A 14,889-nucleotide genomic window follows, 5' to 3' on the forward strand; every position below is an offset into this window, starting at 1 on the left:
TCAGTCTGTTGAGCATCTGACTTTGGTTCAGCCCCACATCAGGCTCCCTGCTCAGTGGGGAGTCTGATTTTCCCTTTGCCCTACTCCCATCCGCCTGCTTGTGTGATCTCTCTCTCTCAAATAAGTAATTTTTTTTTAAAAGATAAATGTTAGAGAAATATGGACAGTGTTGAGGATATAGGTAGATTGTCTTTCAGAAAAAAGGCACAAATGGTGCATGGCAATTTGCATTTGGAGAAAAAAGTTTAAGAGATATTCTGAGTAATGATGAATTTATCTTTTTAGACGATCTGATACTCCAAATTCTCATAAAATGCATTTAACAGCCATCGGATTTTTATAATTATGGGGCAACATCTACATCTTGCCACCCTTAACTGAATTATTTCTTTCATACTATTCTGTTTCCTCCTTATTTAGTATCCTGTAGTTGCACACGGAAAACTGTATCCTCAAAACATTCTTTTACAATATTGTTTTGATGTTACAGTTCACACCCACAATTTAAATGATTTTATTTTCACATCCTGAAATAAATAATTCATAATTTACTTAACCAGTGTACATTGCTGTTTGAAAAGCGTTTCTGTTGAAAACAGAGAGCAATTTTAATGTCTGTATTGTTAAAAGTAAAATTATATCAGATTTTGTTTATGATATGGGTCTATATTTATGCATAAAGCCAAATTCCCATTCAAGTCTAATTTGTGTGTTTACTTTTCAAATTATTACAGAATCAGAGCTGTAAGAAAAAATGTACAATTTAGTTGTATCCTATTTTAATGTAGGAAGTCATAAGCAGGTACATGGTAATGCATTTGGTTCTTGGTAAAGAAAGATAATCTAGCATTATTTTGAAATGCTTTTGGCAGGGTTGAGGAGTCGGGGGAGATTGAGGTTGAAAACATTTAGGTGGTTTAACTAGGAAGCAAAAGTTTTAACCTACCTCAGGACAGTAATTCAGATGGCTAAACATAAGGATATCAAAATGTTGAAATTGCAATGAAACGGTGTTGACTTGGGACCAGAGAATGAAGCACTACCTAAAATAAGAATGGAAAGAAAAAAGATCAGTTTTTGGAATGGAAAATAAAAGCAATTTTTGAAACATTTAAAAATTTCTGCATAAAGCAAAAATTTAATAAACTTTGTCAATTTTAAGTGCATAAAATGGGGGAATTAAGGTGAGGGAATAGTGAAATTTGGTGTTCACTTGGTGGGTATAAGAACATGGGAATCTTTTGAACATGTCTGTTAAAATGATTTTCATAAAAAATTGTCTGCCTGTTTTTAAACATGGTAGATTGCAGTGCAGCTAGATCATGCTTTCCTCTGCAGGCTCCATCTACTGTTTGAAGCTTCTGCCCCAAGCTTGCATTGTTTATAGGAGAACCTGCGTCATACCTTTATCTGTAGCCTTCCCTTAGGTCTTAAGGATCCTGAAACCTTACTGTGGACATTGGATTTGGTGGAACAGCAACCATGGTAAGATGTATATTAAGACAGAAGGGTGAAAAGCTACTGGAAGGACCTAATATAATGGTTTACCAGAGTGTGGGGTGTCTTTGGGTTCTTAATGTTAGAAATAAGGAATCAATCTTTAGAGATGGTATCTCATTGTATGATGTATCAGCTGAAGGGGAGCTATGTCTGTTGTTCTACTGTAGTGATTAAATGGTTGAAAATATCTTAAGAGGGATCTTATATGTGAGAAAATACAGAAGAGAATTTTCATTTTGATTTACAATAGTAAGTGACAATCTAGTAGATGGAAGACTCAGGTTATAATAGACATAAAGTCTACATTAAAAATGGAGGGGTTTAGCAATTCACGGCATGAGAAGTATACAATAATAAACAGTCTGTAGAGATAAAATATACTACTCGGTTTTGTGGTTCTGTTAAAGTTTAAATGACTTACAGCATGTATTCCCAACAGGAAAGATACCTCAAAGCAGCAAAAATTGATTTGGAGAAGTGGAAGGAATATTAGATTTTACAATAACTTGTGGTCTTCCTGAGGACTACAGTATATAAATAGAGATGCAGATTTATCAACATATTAAACTTTCAGTGGAGTGGGTGATTTAGGATAAAAATATTTTTAAAAGGTGACTTAGTAGGATAAATGAAACTGAAGAAAGTTTGAGAAACACCGATCCAAGTTCTGAATGGGAGGGGATGTGGGGTGTGATATAACTAGGATAAAGGTCTTTGGGGAACTAAATAGTAGTTTGCATTGGGTTGATGGGAATTAGAGAGTTTCTGATGGAGGTAGGAATTTCCCACTGTTTGGGTACGTGTCTAGGGGAAAAGAAATAGGCCATGGGGTCGAGTGTTCTAAATGATGGTGGGATTTGGGATTAAAATTGGGAAAGGAGAGGAATTAGAATGATAGAATACTAACATGAAACTAGGTTTGTGAATCTGTTGGGGAAGAAATACAGTTAGGGAAATATAGTTAGGATGATGGGAAACTGCATAGGGAGACATTCTGAGAAGTAGAGGGTTCCACAGAGGAGTATAGTAGTCCTGGGCCTAAATTTGGTCCAGCATCTTGAGACTGAAGGGATTTTTGGAGAAAACATGTGAAGGAAGATGTGTTAAGGAAACCAAGTTTGGATTGATGCAGAAATAGGGAAGACATGGTGGAGAGACAAGCTGATGAGTGACAACTTTTCTTACTCCTTTCAGACTGTGGGAAAGAGCAGCAAGATGCTGCAGCACATTGACTATAGAATGAGATGTATCTTGCAAGATGGCCGAATCTTCATTGGCACCTTTAAGGCTTTTGACAAGCATATGAACTTGATCCTCTGTGATTGTGATGAATTCAGAAAGATCAAGTAAGACCACTTTGGGTTTGGACAGTGAGAGACAGAGGGAGAGGGTAATAGGAGTAAGGGATGATAGAGGATAACTGATAAGGAGGGAGGGAAAATGTGGCAGGGCTAATCTGTTGTCTAACCTAAACCATCACTGAATTGGATCAGAGTCTCCCCGTCTTAAAGTCAGTGTATTTACACTACTGTTTTAAGTTTGCAAACATACTCATGAACTTAATTTGGAAAGAACTTACAGTATGAGCAGAGTATCAAGTTATATTTATTTAAAAAGTTATGAAATGTTATTGATAGGTTAGGTTCTGTAGCATTTCTTCAGACTGAAGGAATTGTAAGAATAACAATTTGTTCTTAATGGTTGAGGAGTTAGGATATTAGAATATGCCAGGCTAGTTTTAACATTTGTTCTGCTAGCCTCTTTGCATGGTCCTTGTTTTGTCTAAATCATCATGTGCAGTGTTGATTTGGTGTCCATTCTTAACCCTCTTTGCTTATTGTATTTGTGATTTGCCCATTTCATTTCTTCAGGAATAACCTTTATGTTTGTGCCTTACCACATGAGGCTACCCGGTTTATACCTGTGACCAGGGAGCTTCCTTTCTCAGGGAACTGTTGACCATCTGCAATAAGATCACAGAAATTGGTGGATTTTAGTGGCATCCTACTTCCACCCAGTTGACTTATCATTCAGAGCAGTTGAGTTGGTGCTTGTAATATCATCTCTGGACATTCAAGATGGCTTTGTTTCAGGCTTTTATCATGGGGCAGAACTTGAGAGGCATTACCCTGGATTCTTGGCTTGATTTACTTTATTTCCACAGTCAGTGATAAACTGTACAGACGTTTAATTTGCCTACTTCACATAGGTTTTATTAAATACGAAGAAAAAGGCGATGCTCAGCACCAGTTGTCTGCTGTACTCTTAAGTCTGTTCCTCTCAGGCAAAAAACATTCCTCATCTTTCCCTTTTCATGTATTCTCAGTCTCCTCCCCGCACACCAAGCAGGATTATTTCAGATATTCTAGGACGGTGGATGTTTCAGTGTTATTTTTTTTGTGAGTGTAAATAATCCAGAATTTTCCCCTAAAATACAAGAATCCCTATGATAGTGAAAATTCTAAAGGTATTTGAGAGTTTTAGGCATACTAATTTCTGTTTCACTTTTCTCACTAAGTTATAGGGATAATTTCACATGCATAATGCTTTAAGCTGCACATTATTCTCTGATAATACTTAGTGAGGATTGTTGAATGGCACTGTCAGTTGCTTTTACCTGCATTATGTAGTATATGCCTTATGAATGTATGATTTTTGCTGCTGACAGTTGTGACTCTACACAAGGTTTCTCTTCTTTTTTTTTTCAATTTGTTTTTAATTCCCCATGGTTATATAATAAGTGGTAAGGCCAGAAATGCATAGGCATCTCTTACTCAAAGCCTTATTTTTTTCTTTATCATTTGGTATGACATCATTGCCTGTTAACTGTTACTATTTTAGCTGTCTGTCATCCAGATTTACTTAAAAAATAATTTTAAAAAACTTACTTCCCATGTAAACATGAAAACACATTTCAGTTTACTTGTCTTAAAAGTTTTAGCCACATAATTTGCATCTCTGTTTAACAAAGAAGAAATTAATCTTGCTGAAATATAACACTGAGAAACATTCTGGAAAATTTTGATAGGAAAAGGGCTTTACCATTTACCCTTATATGTCAGTGAGTCTAGTGTTTTTGTATTTTGTCTTTGTTTTGTCATAACTTAGCATGAATATCTTCCATCAATTATTGTCTTCCATCAGTTATTGTCTTAGTTGATACCTAACTGTAAATTTTAGTGAGTGATCGCTAACTTATCTTAACAAAGTTTACTTTTGATTTATAGGCCAAAGAATGCGAAGCAGCCAGAGCGTGAAGAAAAGCGGGTTTTGGGTCTGGTGTTACTACGTGGGGAGAACTTGGTTTCCATGACTGTGGAAGGACCACCCCCCAAAGATGTAAGGAAGCTGTAGGGTAGGACAGAATAGTAATGTGGAAGACATCACATTATTTGAGATGTTTGCTAAATGAGGGTACAAAGAGGCACAATAATAGTATACATTTGTCAAGTAAAATGTGCCCAGCACTTAATGTCAGTGCTGACTTGTCCATATTTGGTGATTAAGGACTTTATGATGTATTATTCTATGTGCTGGGGACTACCTAGAGAAGGGTGGGAGTGGTTATTTATATTTCCTCAAAATTTGACATATGTACATTTAATCTGTTGAATGCCTCCATGGCGTACTTGTCTATTCCTTTGAGTATAGAATTAATACAAGCTAGGTGGTGTGGGAAGATAGTGGGAAGAGTGATCTTTTAGGAATAAGACTATTCATAATGTTGGTAAGTCATTTGATTTCAAATAATTTTTCTTGTTTCAGACTGGCATTGCTCGGGTACCACTTGCTGGAGCTGCAGGAGGTCCTGGGGTTGGCAGGGCAGCTGGTAGAGGAGTGCCAGCTGGTGTTCCAATTCCCCAAGCTCCTGCTGGATTAGCAGGCCCTGTCCGAGGGGTTGGGGGGCCATCCCAACAGGTGAGGAACTAGAAGGTTTTATATTACCGAGAGAAAGTGCCTAGAGGCTGAATAGGTTTAAAAGCCTGAGTGCACATCCTGTGCTCTGTAAGCAGCATGTTACAGAGGGTGCTGAAAGACAAATACACATTAGGAGGGGAAAGGATTAGAGCCATCGTGATAAGAGGAACTCACCACTATTGGTGAGTAAGGAGAAATACGGATGGGTAAACCAGAGTTGAGAAAATGTGAAAGGACTTAATAGGTTAAAAAAGGGAATGTAGGGTTTTAGGAGGATGTATTAGTGTGCCAAGATTTTTAAAATGAAAATAATGGGAGAAATACAAAATTGCTATAATTATTTCACATTTAATAGGCCATGGTATCCACCAATTATTTTGTGTTTGAACAAGGAGAGGATGTGCCTTACCTTGACTGTATCTGACCGTGCCTTCTCAGGTAATGACTCCACAGGGAAGAGGCACTGTAGCGGCTGCTGCAGTTGCTGCCACTGCCAGCATTGCTGGAGCCCCAACTCAGTACCCACCAGGACGGGGGACCCCACCCACTCCTGTGGGCCGAGCAACACCACCTCCCGGTAAGGAAATTAGAGAGAAGTAAGAGAATTTGGCGCATATATATATATATATATATATATATATATATATATATATATATATAGTTATGTGAAAAAATACTTTATCTGGAGGAAGTGAGGACTAACAATACTCTTAAGAAGACACTGAACTAAGGAACAGCCTAAGTACCTAACTAGTTGCTTAGATTATGTTTCCCACTTTTAAACAGTAGTTTTTAATGAAAAGCTGTGGACTCTATTGTTGGGGATGGCTTACATGGTAAGGGTCCAGGAAAAAATGTTCGACTCTCTACTTAGTATCTGGGCCCATTTCTTTAAATATTATCTTGTATTTTATTCTGTCATCTTAGCTGAGCTTATTTATGAGGACTTTCTTTCTGCCGTTTTTCTTTAGGCATTATGGCTCCTCCACCTGGTATGAGACCACCCATGGGCCCACCAATTGGGCTTCCCCCTGCTCGAGGGACGCCAATAGGCATGCCCCCTCCAGGAATGAGACCCCCTCCACCAGGAATTAGAGGTGAGTGGCTACACTTTCGTGCAGTGGTGCCAGCTGGGCCCCTTAATACTTACGTGATGTTTTTCTAATGGTCCCATGGAATTTTGCTTTTTTTTTTCCCCCCCAGGTCCACCTCCCCCAGGAATGCGTCCACCAAGACCCTAGGATACTGTTGATCCTTCCTAAGTCACTTTTTTCCCTGCAATGTGTCTTGTGAAATTGTGTAGAGTGTTTGTGAGCTATTGTTTCCTCCTTGCTGCATTAATATTAGCTAATAAATGCACAGAGCAATTAAACTGCGAGGTACTGTTGTATGTTGTACATTTTTTTGCCTGTTGATTTTATTGAGATCAAAGTGAAGACTGGGATTTTTCTGGTCTTGAAGTTATTATGGACTAGGTGAATTCTGATAAGCAATGCATTTAAATAATTTTCTCTTTAATTCTTAAGATAAAATGGTTGTGATACCTGATTAAGCTTCCTAATTTTCAGTTTGTGCATTGAGTGGTATCAGTCCATAACCTTAACACAAAAGAAAACCCTTAACCAGGAGGTTAAGTGGCTAAGCTAAGCCTCACATATGGCATCTTCCTCTTTCATACATACCTGAAGGGAAGAAAGGATGGGATGAAAGGCCTTGTAAGGCCACCTATGGAAGGAAACTGTGGTACTGAATCAGACTTTGCTCATTAAATCAAAGCATTTGGGATTGGAGATACTCCTTTTCATGGAAGATTATCTCAGTTGATGAGCTTCTACAGTGCCCTTGTGACTTGTGTGATCAGAATAGATGATATGATCCTGGAATAATCATCACTACCTACCAGTAAGTATTTCCTTATAAATTTTTAAATTAATGGAAGAACCTGGGTACTGGGAGCCAGGGAGATTTTATATTTGGGTAAGTTGTGTTACTTAAAATACAGGTAACTTATACCCTAAAATGTAGTTGATACTCTTGAGTACAAATTATCCAGTTGCATCACTTAGTGATGTACTGAAAGTGTTTAGAGGAGTGGACAATCTCTTCCAGATGCCCAAATATCTAGGTCCAGTTTGAGTTGGTCATGCAATAGTGATGAACTCACTTTTAAAAGGAAGAGGGAAGAGTTTTTTTAGATTTCACTGCTAAGCTTTCAACTGGGCAATCAATCAATATTTATTGATTGAAAGAGTAGTTTATAAAATAGGAGTTGAAGATTGGTTTTAACTCCTTAGTAACTTCAGACTGGTAGATTGTGCCGCCTTCTTTGATTTTACCAAATAAAGGTTGTGTGTATATCACCATTTCCATCTTGTATTTTTTATTTTTAATTTTTAAAAAGATTTTATTTTTAAATAATCTCTATCCAAAGTAGAGCTCCATATCACAGCCCTGAGACTAAGAGTCATATGCTCTACTGAGTGAGCCAGCTAGGTACCCCTTCAATTTCCATCTTTTAAAGCATGACCTTTCAACTAATAGTCTCCCAAGGAAAAGGGACCCTCAAAATTACTGCAGTTGTTGTCACCAAATTTATATGGTCTCTCCCAAAGTAGTATTTAGTCTTGATGGCCACTATCAGGAAGGGAACATAAAGTAGCCAGGTCCTCCTTGGTTTAGTTGGTTTGTATAAGAGAGATGTGATACTTATTTTAGAGATTGTGAATGTTACAATGGAACTTCTTGGTTACTAGAGCCCTAGGCAAAGTACTTTATCAGGATCTTTGAAGGCAAAGCATTTCTGTTAAGATAAAATTGACTCTGATATGTATGACTTAGAACTTCTGCTCTAAATTGTATGGGTGGTATGCAAAGAGCCTTGTTTTATATGCAGTTGGCTCTCTGGACCTACTTTTGAATAATTTATGGTACTTTTTCCTGTTTTGAAAGGAAAACTTTCCTACTTGCATAGATCTGCTAATGTGGATGGTCCTTAGATTTTGGCATGAGTGATTGTGCATCATTTTTTTTTAAGATTTTATGTATTTATTTGACAGAGAGAGACATCGAGAGAGGGAACATAAGCAGTGGAAATGGGAGAGGGAGAAGTAGGCTTCCCACTGAGCAGGGGGCCTGATGCTGGGCTTGATCCCAGAACCCTGGGATCATGACCTGAGCCGAAGGTGTAACAACTGAGCCACCCAGGCACCCCAGTTGTGCATCATATTCAAAGAAAACCTGTTCTCTCATATTTCCTTAAGTAAAGTTGAACGCCACTTTCGCATGTGACAAGAACCCTAGATTCTGCAAGATGCTTACTTCTAATGGGTGTTTTGATTTGGTGGTAATATTCTCTGCTTAGAACTTCCTTGAATTGTTTGTTAACCTTGATTGTGGGAACATATATTGAAAAAATACTTGGCACAGATACTCCTATAATTGCATGTGGTGTGTAAGTTGAATGTGGATCTTTTGTTATAGATTGCTAGATAGAAGCTTCTACAGAGTTCCATTGTGAACACATAATAACATAAGAGTTTTCAAACATTCATGGCAGTAAATACTTTTCCCTTAGGATTTTTCCCATTCTGCATTCACATGAGTTACACGTTATATTTAAAGCACAGTTGGGCAATGACATCTTGATTTCCTGGTCATATTTATTAACAGTAACTTCATGAATATGTACACATTGCACACCAATATAGGTTTCTCATTGTGGTTCACATAACAGTTTCAAATAGAATTCTGGGATTTAATAGTTATGTTACCTTAAATCTTTATGGTTTTGAGTTTTTTGTGGTATTTTGTGTTTATATGATCTGATAGGTAAACTGGGACTTAGTATAAAAGTGTGTAAAAAGTGATGTAGCTTCCTGCCTTCATAACCTCATTACTCTTCAATCATGTAAAATTTTAGAAGTCCTGTAATTTTTCAGCTTTATCAATATGTAATTGATAAATAATGTATAATTTTAAGATGTGTTACATGATGATTTACTATACATCTATATTGTGAAAAGATTACTACAACAAGGTTAGTTAACACTCCAGCACCTTATATAGTTACCTTTTTTTTTTTTGTGGCGAGAACATTTAAGATCTACTCTTGGCAAATTTCAAATATTATAATACAATACTGTTAACTGTAATCACCATGCTGTATATTAGATCCCTTAAACTTAACTCATCTTGTAATTAAAAGTCTATACCCTTTGGAAGAATGAAGGGGGGGAAATTGGAGGGGGAGATGAACCATGAGAGATGATGGACTCTGAAAAACAAACAGGGTTCTAGAGGGGAGAGGGGTGGGAGAATGGGTTAGCCTGGTGATGGGTATTAAAGAGGGCATGCACTGCATGGAGCACTGGGTGTTATACGCAAACAATGAATCATGGAACACTACATAAGAAACTAATGATGTAATGTATAGTGATTAACATAGCATAATAAAAAAAAAAAGTCTATACCCTTTGATAAGCATCTCCCCATTTTCCATACCCCGTCAGTGCAAGGCAACCACCATTATAGTCTGTTTCAGTGAGTTTAACTTTTTCAGGATTCCCATGCAGGTGATACCAGAAGTCCTTTTCTTTTCTTTTTTTCTTTTCTGGTGTGCAGCAAAGCAAGGTTTTTTGTTTTTTTTTTTTTAATTTAATTTAATTTAATTTTATTATGTTATGTTAGTCACCATACAATACATCATTAGTTTTTGTTTTTTTTTTTAAAGATTTTATTTATTTATTTGACAGAGAGAAACACAGTGAGAGAGGGAACACAAGCAGGGGGAGTGGGAGAGGGAGAAGTAGACTCCCCGCTGAGCAGAGAGCCCGATGTGGGGCTCGATCCCAGGACCCTAGGATCATGACCTGAGCCGAAGGCAGACGCTTAACGACTGAGCCACCCAGGCGCCCCCATCATTAGTTTTTGATGTAGTGATCCAAGATGCATTGTTTTTGTATAACACCCAGTGCAAGGTTTATTGAGTGATAGCAAAGTGATAGTACAAAGCTCCCAAGGAGGGAGGGAACCCAAGGGGGTTGCCCAAAAGTCTTGTAATTTTTGTAAACTGAACTGATGTTTTATTTCTTGTAGGTCTTAACTTGTAGTAAAATAATAATGTAGTAGAAAGTAACTTATGGAATTATGTGATAATAGTAATGCTTGTCTAGAATTTTCATAATCTGATTTCAGAGATAAGGAAAACAATTTATTGTGTTTATTTCCAATAAAACTTAATTGATTTCAGCAAGTAGTCAGTTACAGCCTCTGACATTATATGAAGTTTTCAAATACATGTTATCCAGTTGATAATACATTGCCAAATTCTTAACTCATCTTTGCATTCTAGTTCCCTTGGGACTGGCCATTCATAAAATAAAGCTCAATATTTGAATTATAGTAAATAAGTAAAGCAAGATTTTATAATTTTTGTTGTGTTGCAATTTTTTTAGTCTTATGAAGGTCTTTTTTGCCCACATAGTTGATAACTGAAAGGAGGAGAGAATTTGACAACTCAATTTTCTGACATGTCACTGTGGATCCCACCCAGTAGTATCGCAAGGAAGCTGAAAACGGTGTTAGCTGCATTTAGGACAAACATAAACCACTCCAGGTAAAATAACCTTGTAAAGAAAAGTAATAGTGTATTATAGAGGCCTTGGCTAGGTTCATGATGACAAAGGACCTTGTCTGAACATAATGATTTCAAAATTTGAGCTTAAATGACACTCTGAAATCCAGTCAATGTGCCTCAATAGACTTTTCGGGGAACATTATTTTCAACAGAAAATTTGGCTTACTGTGAAAACTTTGAATACTTAGAAATGGCAGGTGTAGCCGTATACATTGCCAAGTCTTCTTTTTTAAATTTTCAAAAGATATTCTGAGCTCATTATTTTTCCCTTTTTTTTTTTAAACATATATGCTGTTGAAAGCAAAAAAGGAAACTCCTCCTTAGATCCCAGAAGGCACACACATATGCTGAGACGGAAGTAAGGACATGTAAAAGGAGACAACTACCTCTTTGATCAAACACTGAATGCCAGAGTTGGAGGTGTCTGATGATGTCCAGGAAAGAGGGGAACTAATATTTGTGGAACATGTATTATGAAATACAGTGAGTATGGTAAGTGTCTTTACATGGACACCATTGGTGTTTGAGGACAATTTTTTTGGTTTTGTTTTTCTTCAGTTGTCTGCAGTGATCAATGGGCATAGACTCTATCACAGAGTAGATGTTTAAGAAATGTGTCAGCATTGCTAATTTTTCTAAATGTTAGGGTGCAAGCTTTTAGATTTTTTTTAAGATTTTGTTCATTTATTTGTCAGAGAGAGAGAGAGAGCAAGAGAGAACACAAGCAGGGGAATGACAGAGGCAGAGGGAGAAGCAGGCTTCCCGCCGAGCAGGGAGTCCGATGCAGGGCTTGATCCCAGGACCCTGGGATCATGACCTGAGCCGAAGGCAGACGCCTAACCGACTGAGCCACCCAGGTGCCCCACAAATTTTTAGATTTATTATAGTTTCTCCCATGTAGTGGTATGTCTGATTAGAATCTATGCCTATCTAATAATCTAGCTCTACACTCTTAACATGGAAGTGGTCAGCTCTTCCTAAATAGGAGCCAGTGAGAACTATTTGGTGTTTATCTGTACTTGTAGTGAAGCTAGGTACCTTGGTATGAAGTTTACAATGTGTTTGTGGGGATACCTTTTAGTCATTTTTGGTCAAAAAGTAGAAATAAAGTTCTGTTGGATTTTACAGGGGTGAGAGGATCTCTCTTGCTTAAGTGAGATGATGAAGGCTCAATAAGAGAGCAGTATTTGAAATCCAGTTCCAAGAATGTGTTTGTTCTAGACGTGAATGTTGATTAACGGCTTCAGGTATTAACGCAGCAAGTCCATCTCTGCCAAAAGTGAGTAGACCATGAAGGGGAGCAACTGGGTGTTGGCTACAGTATACCTCATTCAACTTCTCAGATAATAGTTGAGGAAACCTCAAGGGACTTTCTGTGTACTAAAAGGGATGTGCCATTTGGGCCCTGGTATCTTCTGGTGGCAAGGATGCAGACTGGAAGAAATTGTCCCAGTTTTTCTTCTGCATTCAATATCACCTCAGTTTTGCTCCAGAATCCATGTTGTTAACTCATGTTTTTTGCCTATAATTTAGGAAGTTCTAATGTGGAATAGAAATAGTAGGAGAAGACTTGACTGGGTTAATTTTCTTTGGTGAGCAAAATTAATCTTAAAAATTAGATGACATAGCCAAGATTCAATGAAAAGCCTCATAGATCAGCCAGATGTTTGATGATTTTGAATCATTTGTCTTAGATTTACAGTTGATGAGAACACAATGACCCAGAGAGGTTAGATATATGTACATCTGAAATCATGGGGGTTTCTGTTCCCATATTTTTAAATTTAAATTCAATAAGACAACCCAAGGTACATCATTAGTTTCAGATGTAGAGTTCAGTAATTTCATCAGTTCCATATATAACACCTAATGCTCATCACATCACATGCTCTCCTTAATGCCCATAACCCCATCCCCCCGCCCATCTCCCCTCCAGCAACCCCCAGTTTGTTTCATGTAGTTAATTACCTATGAGTCTCTCATGGTTTTTCTCCTTCTTTGATAACTTCCCATTCAGTTTCCCTCCCTTCCCCTATGATCCTCTGCACTGTTCCTTATATTTCACATATGAGTGAAACCAAATGATAATGGTCTTTCTGTGATTGACTTATTTCACTCAGCATAGTACCCTCCAATTCCATCCACATCGATTTAAATGGTAATATCTGTTCCCATATTATATAAAATTTATTTTTACCCCTATATAGTTTCTTTTTTTCCCTTTATTTAAAAAAAAGTTTTATTTAGGGGTGCCTTGGGTGGCTCAGTCATTAAGCACCCTGCCTTCGGCTCAGGTCAAAATCCCAGGGTCCTGGGATTGAGCCCCACATCAGTCTCCCTGCTCAGCAGGAAGCATGGTTATCCATCTCTCACTCCCCCTGCTTGTATTCCCTCTCTCGCTATGTCTCTCTCTGTCAAATAAATAAATAAAATCGTAAAATTTTTATTTAAATTATATTTGGTTAACATATAGTGTAATACTAGATTCCAGTATACAATATTGTGATTCAACACTTCCATACAATACCTGGTGCATCACAAGTGCACGCATCCCCCCCCACCTCCCCTTATTTGTGCTATTATTAACAGAAAGAAAGTTAAAAAGTACAGTTCCTGATAGGAGTAATTTATTGTGTATTAGGAGATCTATATTAGGAAAAGTAGTGCCTGCTCTATTCTTTCCATGATAATTTGGATTATATTATCATATCACTTTGGTTCTTTGTATTAGAGATATTAGACCTCCTTCAGAATCCTCAACACTGTGTATCAGTGGACTTGTTGTTGGACTTTGCTTTTTTTTTAATTTTTATTGTTATGTTAATCACCATACATTACATCATTAGTTTTTGATGTAGTGTTCCATGATTCACGGTTTGCGTATAACACCCAGTGCTCCATGCAGAACGTGCCCTCTTTAATACCCATCATCAGGCTAACCCATCATTCAACCCCTTCCCCTCTAGAACCCTCAGTTTGTTTTTCAGAGTCCATAGTCTCTCATGATTCGTCTCCCCCTCCGATTTCCCTCCCTTCATTCTTCCCCTCCTGCCATCTCCTTTTTTTTTTTTTAACATTGTATTATTTGTTTCAGAGGTACAGATCTGTAATTCAACAGTCTTGCACAATTCACAGCGCTCACCATAGCACATACCCTCCCCAATGTCTATCACCCAGCCACCCTGTGCCTCCCACCCCCCACCACTCCAGCAGGAATTCTTAATCTCAGGAAACAAACTGAGGGTTACTGGAGTGGACTTTGTGTTTTATCTATTTGATTTTCCTTAATTTTATTTGACCATTCACATTGATTCTCACTTAGCTCTGGAATATTTTGGTGGATGTTTTCAATGTAATCTATCTAGGTCCTTAAGATACTTGAATATTTCATTTTACAGTTTGTTGGATAATTTGCTTGTAGAAGTAGTTTATAAACTATTATATTTAGTTCTAAGACACCAAAGATCTTAATGTTATTCTGTCACATTGCTTCGGTTTTACTGTCTTTAATTTTTTTCCCATATTGTTACCTTAATTTTGTGTAAGTTGAATGATATTGCTGCCATTTAACTTACATTGTTAAATGAAGATGATCATTCATTTTCCCAAGATAAAAGACTTTGCATTAGTAGAGATGTACTGTCTGTAGGTATTACTTGCTTTACAACTACAGTAGTAGTTGTTGGGAAAGACCTTAACTGGGTTTATGATGAGTTATGATTACAGAGCATGAAGAAGTGAAGCTTAATGTGAGTACTCTGAAGTCCAGCCTAAGAGTCATTCCAAGTACTTGGGACACACGTATTCCGAACATAAGTTCTTAACCTGTAAATTTC

General features: G+C 37.4%; 2 protein-coding genes and 2 non-coding genes across 13 annotated transcripts in view; all 4 read left to right on the plus strand.

The window, feature by feature from the left end:
• The window catches only part of SNURF (SNRPN upstream open reading frame), a 22,749-nt gene extending 19,924 nt beyond the window's left edge, over positions 1 to 2,825 (plus strand). For 2 of the 5 annotated variants that reach the window (XR_010404906.1, XR_010404908.1), the window contains exons 4-5: positions 1,417 to 1,485; positions 2,695 to 2,825. The gene's annotated coding sequence lies outside the window, so the exon portion shown is untranslated. The remainder of the gene's footprint in view (positions 1 to 1,416; positions 1,486 to 2,694) is intronic. The other 3 variants (XM_064570035.1, XM_064570036.1, XR_010404907.1) reach the window with 2 other exon arrangements.
• Positions 1,422 to 14,889, plus strand: part of SNRPN (small nuclear ribonucleoprotein polypeptide N) — a 31,144-nt gene continuing 17,676 nt past the window's right edge. For 5 of the 6 annotated variants that reach the window (XM_054513372.2, XM_064570030.1, XM_064570031.1 and 2 more), the window contains exons 1-9: positions 1,422 to 1,485; positions 2,695 to 2,846; positions 4,728 to 4,839; positions 5,266 to 5,418; positions 5,857 to 5,995; positions 6,390 to 6,515; positions 6,622 to 7,320; positions 10,901 to 11,545; positions 12,182 to 12,332. In XM_054513372.2, the coding sequence (XP_054369347.1) occupies positions 1,483 to 1,485; positions 2,695 to 2,846; positions 4,728 to 4,839; positions 5,266 to 5,418; positions 5,857 to 5,995; positions 6,390 to 6,515; positions 6,622 to 6,659 (723 nt within the window). In that variant the 5' untranslated portion in view covers positions 1,422 to 1,482 and the 3' untranslated portion in view covers positions 6,660 to 7,320; positions 10,901 to 11,545; positions 12,182 to 12,332. The remainder of the gene's footprint in view (positions 1,486 to 2,694; positions 2,847 to 4,727; positions 4,840 to 5,265; positions 5,419 to 5,856; positions 5,996 to 6,389; positions 6,516 to 6,621; positions 7,321 to 10,900; positions 11,546 to 12,181; positions 12,333 to 14,889) is intronic. The other variant, XM_064570032.1, reaches the window with a different exon arrangement.
• LOC123862773 (small nucleolar RNA SNORD107) lies at positions 11,085 to 11,157 on the plus strand. Its single transcript, XR_006795441.1, has one exon. It is a non-coding gene; the product is annotated as a small nucleolar RNA SNORD107 (small nucleolar RNA).
• LOC123862765 (small nucleolar RNA SNORD64) lies at positions 14,754 to 14,820 on the plus strand. The gene has a single exon (XR_006795434.1). It is a non-coding gene; the product is annotated as a small nucleolar RNA SNORD64 (small nucleolar RNA).

This window comes from Mirounga angustirostris, unplaced genomic scaffold, assembly GCF_029215605.1.
Source record: "Mirounga angustirostris isolate CCGP_5_RB_7025 unplaced genomic scaffold, mMirAng1.0.hap1 SCAF_9, whole genome shotgun sequence".
NCBI classification, from domain to species: Eukaryota; Metazoa; Chordata; class Mammalia; order Carnivora; family Phocidae; genus Mirounga; species Mirounga angustirostris.